General features: G+C 44.8%; 1 protein-coding gene across 6 annotated transcripts in view; it reads left to right on the forward strand.

The window, feature by feature from the left end:
• Palld (palladin, cytoskeletal associated protein) overlaps positions 1-26,925 on the forward strand; it is a 393,294-nt gene that overhangs the window by 349,071 nt on the left and 17,298 nt on the right. For 4 of the 6 annotated variants that reach the window (XM_039094916.2, XM_039094914.2, XM_039094917.2 and 1 more), the window contains 6 exons: positions 5,530-6,204; positions 14,130-14,265; positions 17,173-17,271; positions 18,061-18,111; positions 19,346-19,567; positions 22,253-22,402. In XM_039094916.2, the coding sequence (XP_038950844.1) occupies positions 5,530-6,204; positions 14,130-14,265; positions 17,173-17,271; positions 18,061-18,111; positions 19,346-19,567; positions 22,253-22,402 (1,333 nt within the window). The remainder of the gene's footprint in view (positions 1-5,529; positions 6,205-14,129; positions 14,266-17,172; positions 17,272-18,060; positions 18,112-19,345; positions 19,568-22,252; positions 22,403-26,925) is intronic. The other 2 variants (XM_039094915.2, XM_008771232.4) reach the window with 1 other exon arrangement.

The following is a 26,925-nucleotide window of genomic DNA, read 5'->3' on the forward strand; positions in this document are numbered from 1 at the left end:
AGCTATGCTTTGAGTTTCCCATGAGTTCCCAGGAAGAGTGTGAATTGGGCAGCAATCTCTCTCTCTCTCTCTCTCTCTCTCTCTCTCTCTCTCTCTCTCTCTCTCTCTCTCTCTCTCTCTCTCTCTGACACACACACACACACATATCAGCGAATGACTTCAAACAGAGATGAACTTTATGAACTGAGACAGGAGGCTACTGTCTTTATGCTGTGAAGCCAAATGTGCTTCTTATTCTAAGTGCAAAGGACAGAACTCTCTAAAAGTAACTCTCAGGCCATGTGTTGAGCTTGGCCAGGCTAACCCTCTCTTGAAAATCAATCGTGCTCAGCTCTGGCTCTGTCTAGAGTCAACAAAATTTACAAAAATGTCAGAATGGACTAAAGATGAAGGAGTGGGACATCGTAGCTTCCGTGTAGGCTATTTGGCAATACGTGTTGAACACGCAGACTCATTTCAAGAAGGGGTCAGTTCTAACTTGACTTTACCATTCTCTTTTGTGGTACGTTGTAGAGAGTGCACATCTTTATCCCTACTCTTCCTCCCGTTCTTAGGGGAACGTTTTTGAATTCATAATTACTTTCAAACTCATAACCCCCGAAGGCCAAGTAACATGATCTCAGTTGGCTTACTTTTTGTTGGTCTTTTTGAAATTAATCTTGAAGTTAACATACTACAAACTGATGGATTTCATTTTAGAACTTTCATACATGTGTGTGGTTGTATTTGTGATTTACATATTAATTGTATAAATGAACTTTCTCAAGTTTGTGATTTTTCTACCTTTTACTCAGCAGTGATGAGGCAGTGAACCAAGCTGCTCTATTTTTAGCCCTCATGGAGTTTACCCATGATATAAAGCCGTAACTGAGGCATGTGTGATTTACACAAGAGATACTAGCATTGAGAAATTATAGAAGGAATTTAATCAAAGCTGAATGGAGTTCTATTTTGCATTAATTCATAATATTTGGCAATGCATGTTATGTAAATAATGCTCTGTAAAATTAATTATTCAGAATGAGTACATTCACCTCTCTCACCACTGATCCTGACCTAAATTCTATCTGAGGTGGGAAATAAATAGATTTTGGAATACTCAGAGCTCTGATTCAAATCTCTGTCTTCACTGCAAAGTTGGCAAACATTCTCCACTCCAGTCCGAGACCCTCCTCCTTGTGAATTCAGAATGCTGTAGCCAGAAATGTCCATTGTCATCCATGACGGTGATGGATCTGTCCGCTGCGGCCCCTGGCTGGATGTCACGGGAGGGTAGACGCCACATCCCTTGTATTTGTGGTGCTTACACACAGCAGCTACAGAGGGGCTTAGGGCTCTACGTGGTGCTCAGCAGTTCTTTGTCTTGTAATGACCTCTGGGTTACGCAGTCAAGAGTGAAAGACGATGTGTAAGAAACATACTTATTCTTAAATCACACATGGTGTCTACCCCCATGGTCTAAAGGGTTTCTCCTGGTGGTTATGAATACTCCGTCTTTATCTGTGTGAACAGGGGACACAGTCTCACTACCCAGACATGGTTCCCAGGACACATGCTGGGGTTTCCCAATTTCCAGAAGTTTCTTTTTCTCATCACTTGTCCTGAGCACAGACATCAACTCTCCAGAGAACAGAATACTATGCAGGAAGCGTTGCACGTCTTTTTGCAAATCTCTCTATTACTGAATATTGGGAGAGAAAGACCCAGGGCAAGATTTTGTGAGCCAGCCCCTCACATCAAAACTATATTAACTATCAAACTCCATTGATCCTGATGCTTTCCCCACAAGGAGCCATTAAGTGTAGAGAGGTGCTGGGAGGGAAACATGACCCCAGGTATATTTTTAATTACATAGAAGGTCAAGGTTCTTCTGTGCTGGCATGCTGGTGTCGTGAATGAATCAAAGGGCAGACACAGTTTCTGAACTCACTCTAACCTAGAACAGCTTGCCCAACTTCTCCCGTTTGTAAATGGACCGTGACAGGTGTTTAACAGAAACTCTGGGCAGTTTTCTTTCCTGAAGTATTGAACCTTTGAGAACGTTAGGGTGTGTTTACAGTGGGGAAACTCTTAAAGTTCTTGAACTCTGGGGGTGTGGTGAGTGAGTAGAGGAGAAAAAAGAAGTTGCGGAGAATCTGATGGCTTGCTGGTGTATAACCAGAGACTTGAGCACAATGGCATTGAAAACCTGGTCGTGACTAAGGCTTTTTAGAGGCTTGTAGCCCGGGTTTTCTTGCATAAGCAGGATTCCCAAAAAGGTTTGTTGTAGCTTCTTCATCTTCGAAGGAAAGCCAACAGGATAAAGGAATGGGGAAACCAGATGAGCCCTTTTTTTTTTTTTTCTTTTCTTTTTCTTTCTTTCTTTTTTTTTTTTTTTTTTTTTTTTTTTTTTTTTTTTTTTGAATAACAAACACCTTCTGAGTAATTTCCAGACGGCACAGGCAGATTTAGCTTTCTGGTGTCTCTGCTTCCCTTTGCCTTCTTGGAGCTGTGAAAACCAACTTCCATAAAGGTTACCCAGTGAAAACAGAGACAGTGATTTAAAAAATGCACATTTTTATATCACGGAATTCTGGTGTCAAATCCATTTAAGAGCTTAAATAAAACTGATGATCGAGAACAGGAATCAAGATAGACACTTGAGGATTCATTGTCAGTATCTTGGCTTCCTGATCCTGCCTGTTTCCTGCACCTTATGCTCTTAACTCCAGGCTGAAGCACTGAAAAAGGGAAAGTAACTAACAATCCTGGGAAAGTTCTTCCTACCATCCTGATACATAATAGTAGCCAAATCACTATATTATTCTGAGGGTGGGGTGCCTTGGCAGCTCTCAGGCCATTTTGAGCTAGCAAGTGTTGTCATTCTTCCTCTTTAAAAAAGTTTTTTTTTTTTTTTAAATAGCCTGTTGAGGCAGAAAATTAATAGCCTGGTGGAGGGCCGTTGAGGCAGCTGGTCACTTTGAACATCCTTGAGCAAGATGGCTTTTGTGAAGAGAGTCAGAAGCAGCGTAGGTGGTTCTAGGAAGCCATTCCCTCATCTTTGATAGAAGGCCTGTGGTCTCTGGGACAGCCCCAGTGCCACCCAGCTTTTTTTGCTGATGCAGGCCGCACTTAAATTATCATCAGACACATCCGTGGCTCTCTTGCCATTGTGAAGAGTAAAGCTGACAGAGTAGGGGAACTTTGACAAAAGTCACCAGGTGCGATGTCAGCCAAGCCGCCGAAGAGCATTCGGTAGCTTGGAAGACGGAGCAGCTGTAAAGGCAGAGGATGTGGAATGGGCTTTGAGGAATGGGAACACGAGTCCTGGGTAGAGTCTTCCTGGAGCTGGTGGGTGGCTTTTACAAGTTCTCTTCCTAGTCTGGTCCTAAATACACGAAGTGGGAGCTCATGTGCCAGACAGTCTACCAAACCACACAGACATCTGGAATTTCATGGGAGTGGCGAGTCTGAGCAGCGGTTGACTGCCTTTTAAAATACTCAAGTTCAGTAGGATCCCACGAAGTCCTTTGTTATTAAAAATCTTTGATGCCTCACGCAGATTAGGAATCGAGAGCCTCTTCTCTTTGTTGCTGTCAGTTCTGGAGAAATACTTCTTTGCCTTTCCGTGGATGAAAGTGTGTCTAACTATCAAAGGCACAGGAAGGAGGGCAGAATTTGTGATGTCACTACATCTAATGGCACCTGATGACAAACCTTCAGCTTCTTTGCCTGTTCTATTCTTGCTCTTACTTTGAGTTTATCCAACCTTCATCTTTGAAGATTAAATGCCTGAGGATAAAAGCAAACAAGCAGAAAAATCACTGGCATTTTCTTGTGTGTGCGTGTGTGTGTGTGTGTGTGTGTGTGTGTGTGTGTGTGTGTGTGTGTGTAAGATCCTCTGTGTATGTATGTATGTATGTATGTATATATGTATGTATGTATGTATGATCCTGTGTGTATGTGTGCGTGTAAGATCCTGTGTGTATGTGTGTGTGTGTGTGTGTGTGTGTGTGTGTGTGTGTGTATTTCTGCTCGAGTGAATGTGTAGGCTGGGGGTGGATGTCTGGTGTCCTCTGGCTCTCCTCCTTAAATGTTAGGGCAAGGTCTTTGGCTGAGCCCAGAGCTCATTGGCTCCTGGCTAGTTTGCTCTCTTTCCTTGGAGACTCCATGACCCTGACTTTTGAGTGCTATGATTACAGGTATGGCCAACTTCATCGTGGGTTCTGGGGGTCTGAACGCTAATGCTCAGAGTTGACCCAGCACAGTGTTTATCCGTGAGCCACCTACTCCTACCTCACCCCATTTTAACATTTAAAAGTGAGTGCAAAGGCGCCTTCTGGAACTGTAGCGTTTGATCTGCTTGCTCACAGCCAGCTTCTTTTGAAGTTCCTCTGGCCAGCCATCGCCTGCTTTGCTGACCTGACTGAAAACGAAACAAAGTAGATACACAATTCATCTAAACAAGAAAACCTTTGAGTAAAAGAATGGGTTCTAGCTGTTCGGTGACTTCTATTTAAAAACAACAATAATCAAAACAAAACAACAACAACAAAAACAAAATGCAGCTGGAGAAATAGCTTAGCATACAGGAGGTACATGGGTATATGTGCAGCAAAACCACCCATCCATCCATCCATGAAGATAAATCTCACTGTAGCTAAGGATAGCTTGGAACCTTGCTCTTTCCAGCTTAATGGGATTAGAGGTATATGCTACCACACCCAGTATGTTTTGCTTCTTGAGACAGGTTCATGTTCTGTAGCAGAGGATGCCTTCAAATCTTTGATCCTCCTGCCTCAGCTCTCCCCATTCATAAAGACACCACTCCTTTGTGTCCAGTTTTAAGGGAGGAAAAACTGAGCTTGTCATATTATGAGTACTGAGTTGACAGCTGTGAAGGGTGCAAAGCAGATTAACTGAGATCTATTAAAAATAACTCAAAGTGACTTTTGTTTTTAATTTTAGCTTTCTTGTTCGGATGAAATTTTTTCCTTCCCCGAAATTGTCTACAAATAGCTTGGGAACTCATATCCAATTTTTTTTTCCTTAATGCTTCTTCTGGTTCTGTTACAACATGCTGTTGGAAATCACACAACAGCTTCATCATAATCAACAAGCTGGTCTGGCTCCTCTTACCCGGAGTTCAATTTCTTTGTTTTTAATTTTAATTATGTCCTTGGGTTGGAGGATGCAAGTGAGTGCAGTGCCCTCGGAGGCCAGAAGAGGGCGGCTGATCCCGTGGAACTGGTTACAGGCTTTGGGAGCTATTGGTCCGGGAACCTAAACAGGTCCTCAGCAAGAGCAGTGCTTACTGTCTGCTCAGAACGCTGAGCCATCCCCGCAGCCCCTTTCGTGGAGTTGAAATGAGCTCTTGGCATTACCGTTCCTTGCTTTGTCCAAAGTGAATCAGCCAAGCCCTTTCACTATACCATACCTTGGGTCCAACTGTGGTCAGGCTTCTGTGAGAAACTGCGTGTATGCATGCTTCACTCCATCTGGGATGCGCCCCTTCTCTGAAGTTCCTCTCTTTTCTCTCTGTGTCCCCAGGGATCCTCTGAAGCTTCAGCAACTGCAGAACCAAGTGCGCCTGGAGCAGGAGGCGTGCGCCTGGCCCCCTGCGCCCCCGGGTGTCCCTTGCAACAGCAGCAGCAGCGGCAGTAGCGCACCACCGTCTCCGCCCTTCCCGCCACCGCCACCAGCCTTCCCAGAGCTCGCGGCCTGTGCGTCGCCGGTGCCCTCGGAGCCCATGAGCGCGCTAGCCTCCCGCTCCACCGCCATGCAGTCCTCCGGCTCCTTCAACTACGCGCGCCCCAAGCAGTTCATCGCGGCGCAGAACTTGGGTCCCGCGTCCGGGCTGCCCACACCCACCTCCAGCCCCAGCTCCTCCAGTCTGCCATCGCCGCTGTCCCCCACGCCCAGGCCATTCGGCCGTGCGCCCGGGCCTCCCTTCGTGGAACCCGAGGCCATGTGGGGCCCGTCCTCGCCCTCGCCGCCACCGCCGCCGCCGCCGGTCTTCAGCCCCTCCACCGCTTTCCCGGTGCCGGACGTGTTTCCGCTGCCACCGCCGCCACCGCCGCTGCCCAGCTCCACCTCGCACTGTGCCTCGCCTGCCCGCTTCAGCCCTGGCCAGACACCTGCAGCCTTCCTCAGTGCTCTGCTGCCTTCTCAGCCTCCGCCTGTCGCTGTCAACGCCTTGGGGCTGCCCAAGGGCGTCACCCCCGCGTGAGTGATACCTGCGCGCCTCCAGCATACCCCCCCTTCTGCCCCCATTGACAGTGTCCCCAGAAATCGGCATACCCAGGAGTTCCTAGTGAAATCTGACATCCTCCCTTTTACACCACCCCATCCTTTGGATGTCACACCAGCAGCCAAGTGGCAATAAGTTACCATTAAGGAGCCGCTATTCTCTTCTAAAGGCAGCTGCTTAAAATTCTCATCAGCAAACTCTCTACGGTGCTATCCATAAAAGTGGCCTCCACCGCCATTTATACAGCATTTATACAGATTACATTATTCCATTTGGGTACCTTTCTAAGAGATATCCTTGTCCCACTAACATAACGGGACTCCACATAGTCACTAAACTGAGATGGAATGTCTGTCTCCCAAGCCATACTCTCCCCACCAAACTAAGCCCTAGTTCAGCTCAGTGTTATACTAGATGGGCTTTGGTTGAAAAACAATATATATATATATATACATATATATATATATACATATATATATACATAGATATATATTTAGAAAGACTAAACATAATTAAGAAACAATCCTTTAAATATATCTAGTTAGAAGGGGAAACTATTCATGACTACCTTAGTTACTTTTATATTGCTGTGACAAAACACCATGACCAAGGCAACTTACAAAAAGAAAGAATGTAATCTGGGTCCCATTCTAGTATGTCAGAGTCCACGTCCATCATGGCCCTAGGTCAAGCAGGCAGGCATGGTGCTGGAGCTCACATCTGATGCACAAGCATGAAACAGAGAGAGAAAGAGACTGGACATGGAATGAGCTTTTGAAACCTCAAAGCCCATCCCCACCCCCCGTGACACACCTTCATACACCTCCTCATCCTCCCCAAACAGTTCCACAGCTCCTAACCTCAGGCGGACAACCAGACAACCGTAAAATTCTTTTAAATAGTTAAAGACGAGCTATTTACAAAACCACAGTAATAACCTGAACAGACACCACGCAGGTGTGGAGACCAAGGTTCGTTGGAATGTAAAAGTGAGTGGAGGCTAAGCTGGCACTTCTTTCACAGCTTATTTTAAAAGCCAGGGAAGTGCAGGCTTGAGATGCAGCTCTGTTGCCAGGGAGCCCTCTGGCTCTCGAGTGCAGACCCCAGCACTCCTGTAATCCCATCATTCAGGTATAGTCAAAAAAGAGAACACCAGCTTAAGGTCATCCTCCATTAAACATCAACCTTGAGGCCTGCATGGGAACCATGAGACTCTCAAGCTCTGAGTGGTGCTGGTGAGATGGGGGCTTAGATGAGGGCCTCAATTCTGCGCAGGAATCCACAGAGTAAAAGAGATAACTGACTCCTACAGGTTGCCCTCTGACCTCCACATGTGCATCTCAATATGCAGGAGCAACCATTAAAAAAAAAACAAAAAACGTAGAATGAAAATTTGAAAGAGTTGGTACCGAGCAGGCTAGAACCCGTGTCTTTATTCTTCCTACTGAAATCTTACTGCAGAGTTTGCCAGATGCCCAGAGACAAAACAGGAGTGAAAAACGGAATTTATTTTTATTCTCAAAGCTTCCCTTGGTTGGGATATAGTCATGTTACAATGAACACAGCCTCTGCTGTAGCCAGCCTGAGCCGGGGAGTGGCAGCGACTTGTTTTGTCTCCAACTTTCTAAATGTTGATTACATGAATTCCACATTTGAAATCTGGCTTCTTCTCAAATCCCAACTGGAAATAGTAGAGTCAACGTGAGTGCTTAAGTCAAAAAGTATAGTAACGACATGGTAATGGGCTTCTGTTGAAAGTTGAGTCAGAGAGCTTGCCTGAGGAAAAATTTTTTTCCAGTTTTTTTGGGTTGAGCCTTTATTTTGCCAGAAGAAAATGAAGCATTACCTGTGGCCAAGAGGCCTAGTACCGCTCACACAGAACTTTATCAGTTGTCTTTCACTTGCACCCTGTAGTCATGACTTTAATCAGCCTGACAAAGACAGTGGTCCCTTCTGAGCCTGGCTTAGAAATACTTCTAAGGATGCCCCTCATGAGGGCAACAGGAGCGCCTGTTCATCACCGCCAGCTCTGTGTGTCACAATTAGTCTTTGGAGCCAAAGTATAATTACTACCACGAGAGTCCAGACATTCCTAACATTTCTTTCAAACTTAATGGAGAAGCCACGCTGATTTGTGCCTGTGGAAACTACCGAGCAATTGTCAAGTTCCGTGCCACCCAATAGTGGTGGCCGACTCGGGTCCAGATCTGTAATAGCCCAGTAAGTCATAACTGTATTGTGTCTGCCCTCTCGTCTTGAGGAAATTTGCCTTCTCTTGAAGAAGCCATTCTTGGGGTTTGATAGAGGAGTCTTTAGTAACATGTTTTCCTCTGATATGCTGTAGCCATTTCAGTCTCTAGTGGGTCCGTGTATGACAGGGCCAAGTCTGGGGTGTTGGATCAGGTCACTTCCGTTCCCTAGGATCACTTAGGCACAGTGGCTTTTGCTCATTTAACCATTTTAGCATAGCATTAAAATTCAATATAAAAATAGAACTGATTAAAAATACTATCCTTTACATATCCTCGAATGTATGATACCCTTGAATATAGAAAGGATCCCAGAGTGCCTGTGATTTCAAGCCCTGAAATGGTTGTGGAGTTAGTCACCCTCGGACCCTCAGCTTCTGTAAAGGGACTAGAGTAAGCTTGAACTCTAGCTGGTGGACTGTCTGCAGAGCTCTTTCTGCCCTACCTGCAGGAACTGACCTGGAGGCGAGTATCTAGGGGAGGGCCTGACCTGGAAGGTCTTACCTTCAGGTGCTTCTATATATGCTCGAAACGCTTTTGCCCCAAACACAGCGACACTATTTAAAATGGCAAGCAACTTTCTGTCAAGGCGTGGGTAAACTGCTTCATCAGGTTCTTTGCACAGCTGGACTCAGTGAACACACTGAAGTGGAGAGGGGCCCGTTCCAAGTTGTTTACTGGTTCAGGTTTGCCCCTGGGCATGGAGTGTTGTGAGGAATCTAGTCTGAGTGCACTTTACTTTAAATAAGCGTTTTTTATTTTATTGTACAACTCTGAAGGGAGAACATCCCTTTGTCAGCAGCTGTCTCACTTCCTAAAGAGCCAGCCCTTCTTCCATTGTCAAAGGCCGTTCCACAGGAGGAAACAAACCCAACCCTGCCTCTTTCAATCACAGCACAGTATTCAAAAGCTTTGCCCAAGAAATTGTCCCCTGTCTTCCTTCTCTAGTGCTCCATTTTTCTAAGACCAGCCTTGCTTGTTATTCTAACCCCATCTGCAGTTTTTAACTCATTTCTCTAAAATATTTTCTAAACTATTCCTATGAGTTGCTCTGCCCACCACACACCATACTTTAAAGGTTTCAGATTAAAGTTATGTATGGGAAATGATGTCTTTGCTATCCCTTCCCTTGTGGACTGTTGACATTCATTCTGACTATTCTGTCTACCCAGATCTCCATAGGTCTCCACACGGGTGTCCCTTACACCCTCAGCTAGTAAGTCACCTGACCGCTCTAATAGAGGCCATCTATCTATACACCTGACACTGTGTGGCCCTCACAACCCTGTGGGATGTCCTCTCCTTGGATCCTTTTCTTTCCTGTCTTAGTCATCGCCACTGTAGAACATGATTTTATGAGCAGTGTGACATTATTTCCATCAGTATTGCATCCCTAGCACATAGAGCAGAGTAGAGCTCTGAAAAGCCAGGCAGTGGGAGTTATGTGCCCATTCTAGAAAATGTCTGGTCTCTTAATACCCTTCTCATCCAGCCTGGTCTCTTGGCCTGTCTTTTCTCTGTGGTTTACCTTCACACTGAAGGTTTTGTGGTGACCTCTCTTACTAAGCCAGGTATATGTTCTTCCAGTAGCACCCTCTGCTATGACCTTTGTGTTATAAAAACCTATATCTTATACTCTATAAAAGAAGAAAGCTAGACACAGAGTCGATAGGTGACCAGCCCAACCCTTGAAGCGCTTAAGTGGTAAAAGAAAGGTTCTTGCTTTTGAAAGCATTACTCAGGCTGAGTCTCTTGGCATATTTAATGACTGGCACTTGTCCACGTCCTTCCTCTCTGTGACTGCATTCAGCACTGTTTCTTGGTTGGTTCCCTTCTGCACAAATGGCTTGCAGAACACCATACGGTTTGCTCCTTAACCTGTTCCCCATCTTGGTCATCAGTCAGTGTTTGTGAAGAAGGATATAGGCCTGTGTGGGGCTCAGTTGTCTTTGCGGTCTCGTATGAGGCAGGTCGAGGCTGGGTCAGACGAAGCTGCTTTTCTTCGTTTTTATACATGAAATGCCTACTGTGTAGAATCTCATAATGTCACCAAGGAATGCAGTTGCTACCTTACAAATCAACTGCTGTGTTTTGTTTTCTTCCCTAGAACTCAAAGAATTTGCATTGGTGGCTTAACCTACCACCGGCATTGCCAAGCCCTCAGTAGTTGTAGAATTGGCTAAACTGATCCTTCAACTGGTTGACTCTTACTAGAGTAACTGCTGTTCAAAACGGAGACAGTGTGAGCTCCTTTAATTCTGTAAGCAAAGAAAAATGTCTTAAAACTAAGAGGAAACAAGAAATCATGTCCATTTCCTTCCGCTGCTGTTCTTCTTGCTTGGTTTGTCATTTTTGGGGACAGGGTCTGGCTATATAGCCTAAGCTGTCATGGAACTGGTGAGCCTCCTGCCTCTGCCTCCTACGCGCTCGGACTTCAGGAGTAAGATGTCCACTATATAAAGCCAGAAGACTGAGTGTGTTTGCTAAACGGCTGCATGGGACTGAAAACTGAATTCTTGATCATAATCCACATGACTATTGGTGCCATAAGCAAGTTTGTTTCCTGTTTTCTGCCTGTTCCCCTCTCCTTAAATCTCAAGATCACTTCCCAGTGAGGAGAACAAAAGTTAAAGAAGTTATGGTTTCTGCATTTCTTTTTTTTTTTTTTTTTTTTTTTTTTTTGGTTCTTTTTTTTCGGAGCTGGGGACCGAACCCAGGGCCTTGCGCTTCCTAGGTAAGCGCTCTACCACTGAGCTAAATCCCCAGCCCTCTGCATTTCTTTAATGTTTAACTCCAATGTGCATGGGGCAAATTTGACTGAACTAGGCAGACCTAGAAACATGTGTTTTATTAATTAGATAGGCTATTTTCCTCTGTAAGTATCAGGAGACTCACTTACAAGCAGATGAAATACTCAGGGTTTGCTGACTTGCAGAACAAGGCTGGGATGAGATGGTAGATTTCTGTCAGAGAGAATCCTTTATGTCTCCTTTTCCAGTCCATTCCCCTCAGTGGCCCTGGGCTGTCACCCACATTTACTAAATTAGCTAAGGCTTAGAAAAATGAAAAAACTCAGATTTTCTTAGAATTAGCACTGGGGCCGGGAATCGCCTGTCTAAGCCCCTACATTGGGATAGGAGGTTGTCTTAGGGTTTTACTGCTGTGATCAGGCACCATGACCAAGGCAACTCTCATATAGACAACATTTAATTGGGGCTGCCTTACAGGTTCACAGGTTCAGTCCATTATCATCAAGGCTGGAACATAGCAGCATCCAGGCAGGCATGGTGCAGAAAGGGCTGAGAGTTCTACATCTTCATCTGAAGGCTGCTAGCAGAATACTGGTTTCCAGAAAGCTAGGATGAGGGTCTTAAGCCCACGCCCACAGTGACACACGTTCTCCAACAAGGGTACACCTTCTAATAGTGCCACTCCCTGAGCCAAGCATATTCAAACCAGGACAGAGGTTGACCTCTCTGTGCATTCAGGATAAACACCCACCAGAATCAGGACCCTTCAAGGACTCCGAGAAGTGTAGACCATAGAGTAGAATGTCTGCTGGGAAGACTAGGTACACAGTCTCTGGGATAGGTGACATCACTGACGACTAGCTTAGGGTTCGGCACAGTTTCAAGGTCCTCACGGTTTCTGCTTGCATGCTTTGGGTTTATTCTGCTCCCAGCAAGGTGAAGCAGATCAATAGGAAGTCAAAAGCTGATAAGCCCATTGCTTCTTACCGTAGTGAGTGATGGTGTCAGGTGGGTGATGCTTTGACACATTTGCAGTAAACTTTCTACTATTATTTAGAAATATCCCGCTGAACGGGATATGTAATTAATATGTAATTTATATGTAATTAATATGTAATTTATATGTATTAGTAATGAACTCAAACATCCACTTCCTGCACCTCTGAAACCCTGCAGCAGCCGCGTACACTCACTGTCCCCCAAGCTAACCACCACCCTGAACTTCTGAGTTGATAATTCTCTTCTTTTTATAGTTTTGCACATGTCTATGTTTCCCCGAGTCTGTTTATCCAACCTTCACATGTATCAGAGTCACCCAGAGAAGTTATTAAATGCAGACTGCCGGGCTCCAGCCCAGAGTTTGGGCTTCTGCTGAATCGGGTTTGGAATGATGCTGCCAAGCTGCCACTAATGGCTCCTCCGGGTCGTGGTGAGCCCTTGGTCCGCATACTCGAGAGCTGCTTTTGCTTCCTTATTACTCTATGCATTCTTCTGTAGCTTGATTTTTTTTTCTTTTTTGTAAATCTCAAAATTCAACTATGTTAAATAGGGTGGGGATGGGCCATTCATTTTCCATTTACATGTTTTTTTCCTCTTTCATTGATTTCCTCCCACTGAGATAATCAGGGAAGAGGCAGAGAAATAGGAAGCAGTGTGTGGAAGACACCAGAAGTCCACACCTATCCAACACGTGGCATTGGCGCCCTCTGCTGCACAGTGTAGGAATTGCTGCAGCCCTTGGAAAGAAAAGTCTTGCTGCTGTGTTACTTATTATGTGACCTACTGTAGGAGTCCAGATTGAAAGCTTGTCATGCACTGTAATGCCTGTCATAGCCCTCTTGTGTAAAACCACCCCAAAGGTCTTATAACACAGGCTTACACTCGTCAAACAGGACTTGTGGTGAAGGGAGGGGTTGTAATAAATGTGACTTGGGTTAAATATCCCTAAAGTGAAAAATCCAGTTCTGAAACCCTTCTAAATGTACACTGTTTTGAGCATTCACACTGGAAGGGGTGTTTTCCTGTGACGGGTTACACTCAAAAGGCAGGCACATTAAGAATTCAGCATAAAACGCCCCTTATATTAGACATATAAAATATACAAGACACAATGAAGGGTTTTCACTGCTTTTAGACAGAGTATTGTATGTATGGTCCAGGCTGCCTTTGAACCTGCTATGTAGCCAACAATGACTTTGAGCTCCTGCCTCTTCGACCTCTCCCTCCTAGCTCTGGGGCAGCAGGAATTACACGCCAGTCTTATGCTTGCGCTGAGTATAGAACCCAGGGTTTTGTGCACGCCAGACAAGCACTCCGCTAACTAAGCTACACCCCTAGAGCTTGACTCCAAGCATATCTGACAAGTGATTCTACCCCTGCATTGCTTAATGAGGCTTGTAATCTTGCCATTGGAATCAATCATCGAATTATGAAGGACCAGAAATTTTAAAAATCATGAGAGAAATTTGTCCTTTTTAAGTCCTCTTGACATTCATATGTTGCATTCAGTTTTATATAGTTTTACATATACTTAGTAAGCAACTTTCAGAAGCTTTCCCAAGATCAAGGCTGAGTCTAAGCTTTGATAGAAGACATACCATATTTTCATTTCACGTTGCCACTCCCTAGGATTGGAACACAGGCCTTCCCTGTCTGTGGTACAGTGTGTGTAGCCAATGAATATGCCCCCTTGCAGATATCTGAACCTTCTACAAGACTGGGTTCCAGTTAGTGCTTCCTGAACTCCTGAGAGCATCTTCTCTCCATATGAGTAGCTGTAGATGCTTGAAAAAGATAAACTATGAACGGCATCTATGCTCTCTCTTTGTTGACTGTGAATGCTGACTTGGACTTGTGTATGCCTCGCCATGAACTGTATTGCCTTCTGCTTTTGTTGTGCAGGGGATTTCCAAAGAAGGCCAGTAGAACCGCCAGAATAGCCTCTGACGAGGAGATTCAAGGCACGAAGGACGCTGTCATTCAAGACCTGGAACGGAAACTTCGCTTCAAGGAGGACCTTCTGAACAATGGCCAACCGGTACTGATGGAAGAGGGGTGTAGACTTGGAATCCCAGCCCCCACTAGCCAGGTCTATTCTGGTTCTCTCGGGCTCACGTTCATAAGACGTGGACACCAGATTCTGCCATTATCACTGAATCTCAGCATCCCTCTTAGTGAGTAGGAGAGAACCAGAAGTGGTGAAGGCAGCAACTAGGGCTGACACCACAACAAGTGATTAATGACACTGCCGTAAAGGACCCACAGAGTCCATCCTTGCTAGGTGGCTCCTTGGGGGGACATAGGAAGGTGTCCTGGGATTGCTGGAACCCAGAAGCAGTGAACTGGGATGAAAGATTTCACCCAGAATAACCTGTACTAGAAAAGCCACTGCCAGGGTTGGGGATTTAGCTCAGTGGTAGAGCACTTGCCTAGCAAGCACAAGGCCCTGGGTTCAGTCCCCAGCTCCGAAAAAAAAAAAAGGAAAAAAAAAAAAAAAGAAAGAAAAGCCACTGCCTCAGTTGAGTCCTGGCCTCCTTGACTGAGTAGACGCGGCTCCCACACCTCATAGTAATGCCCGTCCCGCCGTCTTGTTCCAAGTACTGTTAAAGCAATGCTACCACACTTGACAACAGAAACTACTCATGGTTTAAGGCTGTAGGTTACTGACTGTGGCCATCATTCTGATGGGAAACAGATGGTTCGTCCGCCACTTAAAGTTTCCATAGCTGAGTTTGCTTGCTTGTTTAATCTCTTTGTATCAGCTCGGAGTTTTTAAAGGGCTGGGAAAGGCTAGCAGATTAGGTAGCCTGAACATAGGAGATGAGTCTTTTCTGGCTTTATCATGAAATACCAGAAAAAGAAGCTTGCGTAAAACCCTCTCAGAACAGAAAATGTTCTGGGTCCGTGGGATTTTTAATCATGAAATGATACCAGTGATTAAAGGCTCTTAATCGTAAGAAAGATGAAGCTTCTGGAGAGCTTTGTGATGCTTATTTCACTGGGTCCTGAGGCTCTGCAAAGGAGGGAAGTATGTGACCCCCCCACCCTAACCAGTGATTGCACACGCTGGAAGCTTTCCCTGATGCTGTCAACAAAAGCTGTTGGAAGATTAAAATAGTTGCTTATGGGAATTTTTTTTAGCCAGGTGAGGGCATCTCTCCAACTCCTCCCAAACACAAACCATTTTTTTTAATTTAAGGATTCCTTATGGATGAGGATTCTCTTGGATTAAAAATAAAACTTCTATATGGTACAAATCAACCATATTATTGGTTTGTATATAATTTATAACTCATATACATATATATTACCTATATTTATCTGTTTAGCAATAAATAAGCATTCGTAGTAACCTTCATTTGATAGTTTGGAACAAGAAAACTGAACTTTTTTTTTTTAAGGGATTGTCAAATGACTTGTTCATACCATTACATAATATTCTGTTACTTATTCTGGCTTCTGTGGACAAGGGCTTGTATTTCCACATGGCACACTGACATCAGAACCAAACTGTAAAGTGAGATTGGCTTCCGGGGGAAGCAGGAGCATCTTGGTGAAGGAGTAGGCATCCCGTCCCTATTTCTGCCTATGTGGAGCAGGTCTCCCGGTGATGGTGATAACCTTCTCCACCAGGACATAAGGAAGACTTTGTCAGAGAGCAATGATAAAAGCAATGAGATCCCATTTGAAAACTGAGCTCCCTCATCTACCAGATTTGATAAAGTCACTTTGCATAGTTGTACCGAACCAAATCACTGCCTTTAGCATTCGAACACCCTCCTCTTGTCCCCTGCCATTTCTTTAGCAGATGCAATCACTTCAACCTCAAGGCTATTTGGCATTTGATCTGTTTCACTTCCCAGTTTCAGCTGGGACAAGAACCAGCAATTACTGGAAACTGTAAATGCATCCAACATATTTTTCTGATTAGAGAATGTTGAACAGTGTTTTGTGTTGACATTCAGAAGTTTTGAAGGGTCATCTGAAATAGTGCTTGAACTTTTATATTTTACAGATTCAACCTACTAATTATTCCTTATTTCTAATCAACCCCTTGTTTGAAAAGGCCCCTAAAGAGATTTGGGAACTCTCAAAGTCCGCCCAGATCCATAATTCTAAGGCACATGGGCCCAACAGTCAAGTACAAGAATGATGTTAGCAGACAATGGTCCGGCAGAATCGCAGGCCAACAGCTAGAGGCAGCAACAGTGTGCCCTTCCTCCCAGTGGGCACGCAGTGCACATCTGCGAATTGTGGATGCTGGATGCTGCTGGCTTTGGTGCAGACTTCTCCTTACCTCAGCCACGCGTAGTCGCTCTTTGTGGTCTGTATTTGCTTACACTGCACAGCGACCAAGGCAGTGTGCTCACGTTGACTGAGCGCATTCTGGGTGTCACGTGCGGTGGTAACTGCCTGAAAGACTTGCTTTTCCTCTCAGGGCTCCACTTGCTGCCCCTGGGAGCAGCTTTCTTTCTGTCAGTGGCTGGGACCAATGTGGATGTTCTGAAGCCTGTGAAAGCCTTTGAAAGGAACATCTCCTTTAAGCCTTCCTCTGCTGTCCTAAAAGCATCCCTTTTCTTCTGCTTTTGTTTTGGTTTGGGTTTTGTGGGTTCTTTTTAAAGATAAGGAGGACACATCTGTCCTATGTGGCCTTAGCCTTGATGCTGACCATTCACACGGATCCACGTCCTGTCGGGTAGCTGCCAGGATCGGCTATCTCATCTCCCAGTATTGGATTTAGACTACAGGGAGCAGAAGCAGGGGAGAAAAGCCAAACTGAGCAAAGCCAGGAAAAGAAGCAGACTCGGAAACAGCTATGAAGCTGAAGATAGACTAGTTACAGAAAAATGCCCAAACCTATTTTATACTTCTATTCCTTTTCCATAAGCCATGCATGATTGTGATTTCCCCCTAAGTTTGCATTTCTGTGACTTATTTTGTGCAGAGGCTAACCTATGAGGAAAGAATGGCTCGCCGCCTGCTCGGTGCCGACAGCGCAAACGTCTTCAACATCCAGGAGCCAGAAGAAACAGCAGCCAATCAGGTACCTCGTTGCTCCAGACTTTCTGAGAAATAATCACAGTCCCACGCAGTCTCCCCACACTCTTTATGGGCTCTATTCTTGGGATCAATTTCGCAGCAAGTAGCAGGCAAGATTGCTGTCCTGCCAACCTCGTGGGTGTTACTCACTGGACAGATGGTGACACTGCTGAGTGAATGATTAGTAGAGCCTCTGGCGAACTAATCAATATTATTGATACCAATGTGGTATCGATCGGTGTGTTTTCCTTTCTGGTATCTTTGTGTTTTTTCAAACTGTCCTATGCTCTAATGCAAAATGGTTTGCATGAAAACCTTTTTCACCTTTCTCTTTGAAGTAAGCGAATCAATGCCCCCAGAATGTTCTCAAAGTCAGCCAAAACTAGAACGGGGAACCTCTGCCCTCTTTCACATAGGTGATCATAAACCACTAAGCGACAGGGATCAAAGGGGCTATCTTACACCACCCACCACCCACCCCGCAGCTACCAGAAAAAGGTCCTCTGTGGATCTGGTGTAATCTGCTGTATAGATCTATTTCTCCCAGTTAGCACTGGAAGATGTAGTCTCACCCGAAAGCCAAGTGAACAGAAGAGCTTTAAATCAAGCAAACAAAGCTTTAAACCAAACCAAGTCTTCTCCCTTCTCCTGACCTTGAGAACAAGCCTCCTCCAGTCTGGGAACATCGCTGTGCTTGGGTGACATTTGACACCACACACATTCCTTCAAAGGAACCTGGAAACACTGCTGCCATATTCCAGCCATGCTCACTTCTCGTTTTCTGCCTTTACAGGACGCTGGGGCTCCTCGGGCTTCTGTAGGGGGTCCTCTGGATGGTCAAAAGGTTAAGCTCTACCCTTCTCCTCTGTCCAGCCTCCCACTGTACTGACCTTCTGTGCTTCCTTTTGTGTCTGTGTGTCTGTCTTTACTGCTGTGTGGTGACTACAAATACTGTGGCTGGTATCAATATTTCCTGTGGTATCAGATGAACCTATTTGCCAAAACGTGCCTTTTCTTAACATTTATCTACAAACTTGACTTGAGCTCTATCGTGAGTGAATACACTAAACTTAGGGGCATAAGCCCTTTGCATTCGTTAGACACCCTTCTGGGAGTGGGACGATCCACTTGATAATAATTAAATGAAACGAAAAAGCTTGTAGTGTGTGGTCTTCATAATTTTATTCAGACCATTTTATTCCTTCCCTCAAACCAATAAACTATATTTAGGTTGAGTAACTTTTTAAAGAAAAAAAAACGTATAATTAAAATAGCCTTTCAAGCAAGCAGGGCAGTGTGCACCTGTAATCCCAGCTTTCAGCAAGTGTGGCTGAGCTGAAGGACCAGCCTAGGCGACAGAGCAAGATCCTATCTCAAAACAGAGCAATCCTTATTTCCTTCCTATGACCCTGGGAAGATGCGATGGTGGGCTATCTTGTGTTCATGGTAGTTTGCAGGCAGGAAGCTGCAGGCTCCACTCTAATACTGACACGTGAGGGTAGAGCCTTGTGTTGCTTCTGTGTGTAAGTGAAATGTGTTACCAATCTTGCTCTTCCTTAAGAGAAGGGCTGCCGATTTAGGAGGGAGCCCCTAGGTAATATGTCTATTGTGTAAAGTAAATGTAGAAAAACATGGTGCAGTCTTCCCCTTGTACACTTGAGAAAAATCTGTGTGCCACTGAAGCTGCTCTCCCACGCACAGCCTTCCGGGGGGGCGTGGCACCCACATCGATTTTTATTCTATAGAAGAGACCACCACGTTTCCTTCCTAGGGGTACAGAGGAGATAGCCTTCTCTTATTATTTCTAACTGCTCCTCTCCACCCCGTTCAAGAAAGGTAGTGGGTGGTTGCTTGTTTATTTGTGGGTTTTTGTTTTGGTTTTATTTTGGAACTAGGACTTTAAGGTTTTAACTATCACACAAACTCAACTCCAGATGTTTTCTGCTATCCTATGAAATTGTGTTGAGCCCAGATCATGATTCACTGAAGAAGAAAAAAAAAAAGCGCACCTTCCTGTGTTGTGTTAGTGAGGGAGATGCGTCTCAGGAGATGCTGACATGGACCCGTGTCTGACCTAGGAGTACAAAGTCTCCAGCTGTGAGCAGAGGCTGATCAGTGAGATTGAGTACAGGCTGGAGCGCTCTCCTGTGGAGGAGACGGGAGATGAAGTGCAAGAAGCCGAGGTGCCTGTGGAAAACGCAGCAGCTCCCTTCTTTGAGATGAAGCTGAAACATTACAAGATCTTTGAGGGGATGCCCGTGACCTTCACGTGTCGAGTGGCTGGGAGTCCAAAGCCAAAGGTAAGCAAAAAACACCAATTTTTAAGCACTGCTATGAGGGAAAGAAAGCAACGGAAGAGGAAGGAGTTCTCTAGTTGCACCTCTGCTTCATAATAATCAAATGCTTCAGAAATAATCAAATCACTAAAAAATATGTGATTAGGAGAGATTGTGCCTTATATAATTTAATTTTAGAGCCAAAAGTTAACTAATTCTGGTGATTGCTGCATAATACAGTTTTCATAACTTGGATCCAATTTTAAAACAAACAAACAAAAACAAAAACAAAACAAAACAAAACAAAAAGCCAGGAGTTAGAAAGCCAGGCATGGTAGCTCACGCCCTTAATCCCAGCACTCAGGAGCAGAGGTAGGCCAGTCTCTGAGTTCAAGGCCAGCCTTGTCTATATAGTGAATTCAAAGACAGTCAGGGGTGCAACTCCGCCTCAAGGGCAAAGGGGGGAGTTGGGAAAACAATCTTTAAGTTTGCTCTGCTCATTCCCTCCCTGGGTTCTTCCCCCTCCAGCTGGTCTGACTCCAAGCTTTAATATTACAACTATCCCATTACTTATCAAACTTAGAACTTTAGAAAAAGTTTTTCCATATTCTGGGGAGACCCTTGACAGAACACAGGTATGGAGGTCAGAGGACGACCCACAGGAGTCAGTTCTCTCCTGCCACGGGGGTTCAAAGGATGGAAAGCACCCTCTCTCCAACCCTAACAACAGAGCTTTTAAATGTCATTTTCAGATTCAAATGCTTGACAGAGTTGGATTGGAATGTCAGTTTGTGTTCTCAAATTTCACGTATATTTATTTTAAAGAAGAAATTATTTTAATACATAAGGGACTAAAGTAGGTTTCTGTTAGGAACCAGTCAGTCCCCCACACTTTGGTTACAAGAAGAAAATGACAATGAAAACCATGTGGTTTTGAAGGGGAATCCTAAGTAACAGTGAGTCTGGAGGCTGCACGTGCAGCCACAGTCGAGCATCTCAGTCAGCGCTGCTTTCGCCTCATGGTGTGACCAGCCCATCCTGCAGTCCGTGTAGTTCGTGTAAAGTAGTGAATTATCACACATCTGTGTACAGGTGGTGTGAAGAACAGAAGACGCTATCATAAAAGCGATAGGAGGATGACTGGTGTGTATTTTATCTGTTGCTGGGCATGGTGGTGCACACCTTTAATCCCAGCACTTGGGAAACAGAGGCAGGCAGACCACTGTGACATCCAGCTTGGTCTACATAGCAAGTTCAGGGCAAGCCAGAGTTACATAGTGAGACCTAGTCTCAAAAATGTTTTCCTTTATTTGATCAAGACTTATCTTTACCTAATTACTTTCAGCATGGTTTTCTCTGTCAGTCCAACTTACATTGTTAGTAATTGTTATGCCTTTCAATTAGACTGTATTCTTTTTAAAATCGGGAAGGGTTGATATTCTAAACATTGATTATGTGCATCTTGACCCAGAATTACAACAGTGGCCTTCCAGCCCTCAGCGACCTGTGTGTATGGCCTCCCTCTCTAGGACTCAGGGTTTTTTGTTTTTTTGTTTTTTGTTTTTTTGGGGTTTTTTTTTTTGAAAGCACAAGTCACTAGAAACAGTTTGGAGTCTTTTTTGTTTTATAAATATAGCAAGCTTTTCGTATTTTCCTACAAGTAATACATTTTAATTGCCAATACTTTTGAAAGAAAGAAAGATGCATATAATGCCACTTCGTAGAGCTGCCAAGGTTGCATGGAGTTAAATATACACATGCTGCTTCATGTAAATAATATGAATGTGAATGATGGTTTCAAAGAGCAAAAAGATGTATTCTTCATGCACATATTTATTCGACAAAAATAGGGGTACAGCAGGCTAGAGAGATGGCTCAGCAGTTAGGAGCAACTTTCACTTTTCCTGCTCTTTTAGTGGACCTGGGTTTGGTTCCCAGCACCCATGACAGGTGACTCACAGCCCAGCTCCAGCTCCAGGAGGCCTGATGCCCTGTTCTAGCTTCTACAACTGTGTGTGCACGCACACACACACTCATACATACACACACACTCACACACACTCATACACATACACACAAACACACACACACTCACACACATACACACAAACACACACACTCATACACATACACACACTCATACACATACACACAAACACACATACTCATACACATACACACACTCATACACATACACACAAACACACACACTCATACACACACACACACTCTCTCTCGTACACATACACACACTCCATACACACACATACACACTCATACACATACACACATTCATACACACACACTCATACACATACACACACTCCACATACACACTCACATACATATACACACACTCACACATACACACACACTCGTACACATACACACACTCATACACTACACACATACACACTCATACACATATACACACTCCATACACACACACACACTCATACACATACACACACTCCATACACACACACACACACACACACACACACACACCCATGCACTGAGCAAACACAACTTTTAAAAACTAAAATGAAGTTGAATTTGCCATTACCTGCTTTCATTGCTCCCAATCCAGCCTCCCGCAGAGATTCTTGGTTTGCCATTTTGACAGTGCCCTCTGCAGACGGGGCACTGTTAGGATGCGCCTAACCAGTGTTACACATGCACAGTCTGCCTCCTTATTTCCTTCCACAGATCTATTGGTTTAAAGACGGAAAGCAAATTTCTCCAAAGAGCGATCACTACACCATCCAGAGAGACGTTGATGGGACCTGCTCTCTGCATACCACGGCCTCTACCCTAGACGATGATGGGAACTACACCATCATGGCTGCCAACACTCAGGTGAAAACAGATGGCGGCTGGGCTCTGGTGGGGTTTGCAGGGTTGGATTAGGCACAGGACCTGCTTAATTAAAAGGCAAAGTTGTACTTTTTTTTAACCTACAAAACTGTTTTCCACATCTTATATCCATCTCTCTCTCGATGATAGAAGCTTTCTTTGCTTTGCAAGCCTTTGTTCCATCCAGGACCCTGGCACACACATGCATGCCTTCCGCAAATTCTGTCAAGGGTCTCTTATGTGATCTCCTCTTAGTAGGGTTATGGAGTCACACGGGAGGGTGCACGGTGTTTAGAGATAGAAGATAACCTGCAAAAGAATAAACTTTGGGGCTGGAGAGATGGCTCAGCGGTTAAGAGCACTGACTGCTCTTCCACAGGCCCTGAGTTCAATTCCCAGCAACCACATGGTGGCTCACAACCATCTGTAATGAGATCTGATGCCCTCTTCTGGTGTGGCTGAAGACAGCTACAGTGTACTTACATATAATAAATAAATAAATCTTTAAAAAAAAAAAGAATAAACTTTAAAATTGCAGTAGAGTTAAGTGCAAGAAGATAAAGAAGGGAATAAGCTGCAGACCAAGCGGCGGCGTGTAAATACAAACTATCTAAAAGGAAGTGCATATAAAACATCAGTGGGAACCTGAGGCCAGAATTTAAGTCATCAGAAGACTTCCGCGCTGGCAGAGCCTATGCACAGATTTGGAACTTGTTTGTATCTATAGGTTTTTCTCATATTGATCATGGATTTAGGGTTGGTCAGAAGGGCAGTTGTCTTCTTAGACAGCCTGGCATCACATTCCCAACTCATCCTGTAAATTGTTTCTCACTGAGTATCATACAGCACCATCCCTGGAACGAGGGACACAAAGGAATGAATAGGTTATTTTGTGCCTTAAGAGCGCAATGTGTAACAAGGCAATTTCTGAAAGTCCACAGAAATATATCTCACATTTTAAATATATGTCACACTAAAATTAACAAATATATAATTCCTAAAGTCTTATTTTAAAATTCCAATGCATTTATATCATTTCATATTTCATTACTCTAAAAGATGTTGTTAGAAGACGTTGTAGAGTATGGCCATACAGTGATGAGTGTTCTCCCTCCTGTAGAAGACGTTGTAGAGTATGGCCATACAGTGATGAGTGTTCTCCCTCCTGCTTCACCTCCGAGTGAATCAGAGTCAGGCCTGGCTAGTATTTCCGTGGAAGAAGATGATGTTTTAGGAAAACTCGAAGACTTGGAAGTTTATACACCATCTCTCCTACCCGATCATCAGTTTCCTTACAAAGATATCTGTGTGTCCTACCAAAATTAGACTGAAATAAATTATTCAGATAATCAGACTGTGTAAAAGCATAGCAACCATCATCAGAAAATGTCTATATTAATTCGTCTTCTTAAAGTTCTAACTTTGTCACTAGTGACCACTTGCCCACCATCTTAGAAGAGAAGTCAAAATCATCACGTTTCTAAAGGGCGGGTGCAGTGACAGCTCACAGAGCAAATTGCCTGCTGTGTGAGCATGAGGGCCTGTGTCCTGATCCCCAGTACCCACATGAAAAGCTGGGCTCTGATGGCACCTCCCCCGCCCCGTACTGAAAGGCCCTGCACAGGCCCATCTCTGGGGTTTACTGTCTAGCCAGTCTAGTCCAATCGCTGAGTTCCAGATTCAGTGAGAGACACTATCTCAAAAAGTAAGGTGGAGAGGGATTGAGGAAGACATCTAATGCTGAATGACCTCAAGCCTCTACGGGCACACACGTGCCTGCACACCTGCACACACGTGTGAACACATGCACACAAACACATAGCCACAGGCATAAAAGTTACCTCCTGATGCTCCTGTTCCTATTTGCTGTGGCTGAGGGTGAGAACAGAAGTAGAACTTGCCTTCTTCCTTCCTTCCTTCCTTCCTTCCTTCCTTCCTTCCTTCCTTCCCCCCTTCCTTCCTTCCTTCCTTCTTTCCCCCCTTCCTTCCTTTGGTATATTTCCTTGACTATTAACAAAGTTCAACTGTCGCTTTTCTCTCTGCTTAAAAACAAATGCTGGAGAACTCAGCAAACCCAGAACCTTCTGTTGGGCTCTCTATCCCACTTCTCCCCCACAAAGGTCGGTAGTACTCATAGGGTATCGACGCTCCGAAGTACTTGCCAGAACTGGTTCCTGTGATTAATCTCAATGCATTTTCCTAGCGTGTTTGAAATCATCAGTGGAATAAGCTGTTATAGAACAGAGGAATGCAGATGTGAAGCTGCAGTTGAATCTGCTTCTAGCCCTCTTCCAAATTCTGCCTGTGCACGGAGGAGCTCTAAACAAGGGAAGCAGAACTCGGGGCCTAAGATATTGGCCAGCCCCGAGGGTCGGTGTCTGCTCACAGAAACTGCTTTAACAAACTGTAGTGCAGTCGCTAGTTAAGGGGAGACGACTAAAGACCAGATCGGTTTACACTGCATCCCTCTACCAGAGTCCACTCGTAAATGCATATGCTCACCATTTCCCAGTTAAAAAATATAATCTTACACAAATCCTGTATATGACCTTCACCCTCCCACCCCTCCATATTGTAAACAAAGGAAAGGAACGAGGGAAGGGAAGCAGAAGACACAACACAGATGGTGTCTTAGAGGGGCTGCGCTCTAGCACCCAGCAGCCTGAGCACATACGGGCTCTGCCATTCGTTACCTATGGCCTCCAGGAAATCAGTCCACCTCTCCGCTTCCTCCTATGGAGAGCAAGAGTGATAACGTGCATTTATACAGAACACGTAAGAAGCACTTGATTTACTTGGCATAGTGTGCCTTCTGCGAATGCTAGTTGTTACCGTTGTTCTGATTCCTAGACACAAACTCTCCCATCGAAAGACTGCAGCCCGACACTTGGCAACGCTTATGACCAAGATGTCAATGGTTAGTTCTCTGAGGGGCCCACCCCCTATTACTGTTGGAGAGCGAGCAGATCGACTGGGGTAGAATTTGTAAGAAAGTTGCTGCTGTGTGGTCTTCCCACTCTTCTCTTTTTCGTCCCCATTGCAAGAAGTGGGGCATCCACACATGCAACTGTACCACAACCACCACAGCTGTGAGCTGGAGACAGGGCCACTCCCACAACACAGCTGTGAGCTAGAGACAGGGCCACACCCACAACACAGCCGAGGCTGCAGGCCACACAGGAACTGGAAAGCCGCTCTGCTCTCAGCAAACCCACAGCCAAGAGACCACTGGAAAGAACAATCACTGCCCTCATCTTAAGCCCTGGTACCTCTGCCTTGTCAACCCCAGGCTAAACCTCCATGACTGGCCTCTTTAGTGTTCACCTACTACACTCTGGGATTAAAAAACAAACAAACAAACAAAAAACAGAGATGGTAGAAGTGGACCACATGATGTCAGCAAACCAAAATCCCAGCTCTCCTACTCTTTGCATGATCTTAGCCAAGGGTGATTTCAGTGAAGGTCGACCAGGAGGAGCAAAATGCTTAAAGAGCCCGCAGTGTTTTCATCAAGAGACAGACCTAGGACTCACAAACCAGGGGAAGCTGAGAGGTGGAACCTGTATCCCACATGCACGAGAGGCCAAGGTTCAGGCTCCCTCACAGTAAAGGGGGCAGGGACTCATGAAGGAAGTCGGAGCTCCTCAGTGGACACTTAGGAGCAGGCTGTGGTGAGGTTTAGATCTCTTCAACATTGCTGGAAGAGGACTGGGCAATTAGTGATGTTTTCACAGGAGTTCCTATCCCAAGTTTCCGATCATGTTGCCTGGTTGATTTTAATTCCAAAAGTAAAATCTTTTTTATTCGTCCTGAGTTATGAAGAGCAGCTAATCCAGGTGTAGGTTTTTGTGTTGTCTACAGACAACGGGATTCATTTTCCTACACAACAAGAAAAAGTGGCACTGAAACCAGAACAAGTTACAGGGCATTTTTCTATGTACACTTCAGCAGACCTGATCTTCTGTGACTGTAGATACACAGTATTAAAAATAATTACCCAGCCACAGCCTTATAACATCTGGTATTGCATACTGAACTCTTTTGGTGTTCTTGTCATTTGTGACATCTGGCGATTTAAAATAAGAATGTCCTAGGTAGACACAGATACATAATCAATGTGAAAATCTAACTCTCTCAAGAAGCATCCCTTCTCTGAAGCATGAAGTATACAGCAGCCAGCCCTCAACTGCCCTGTGCCCTTTAGCTTCCTCAGGGGGGTTGTTTGTTTGTTTTTCTAATTTTGAAAGCATTTGGGGTTAAAGCAGAGACAGTTCATACTCCGAGGCCTACACGATGTGAAATGGCCAAGAGGAGGAGGAAGGGATCAGAGTGGAAAAACTTAGTTCAGGAACATGACACAGAAGCCAGGGATTTCCTCAGCCATGGAAAATAATTACAGAAAGCAGGCAACGAAGGAGCTGAGAACCAAGGGTATGGAAGAGAGAGACGTTCGGCAGGACACTTTAAAACGGTACACTTTTCCACCTCGATGAGTCTTTGGGGAATAAGAAATAAGCTAACAGTTA

Source organism: Rattus norvegicus, chromosome 16, assembly GCF_036323735.1.
Source record: "Rattus norvegicus strain BN/NHsdMcwi chromosome 16, GRCr8, whole genome shotgun sequence".
Lineage (NCBI taxonomy): Eukaryota > Metazoa > Chordata > Mammalia > Rodentia > Muridae > Rattus > Rattus norvegicus.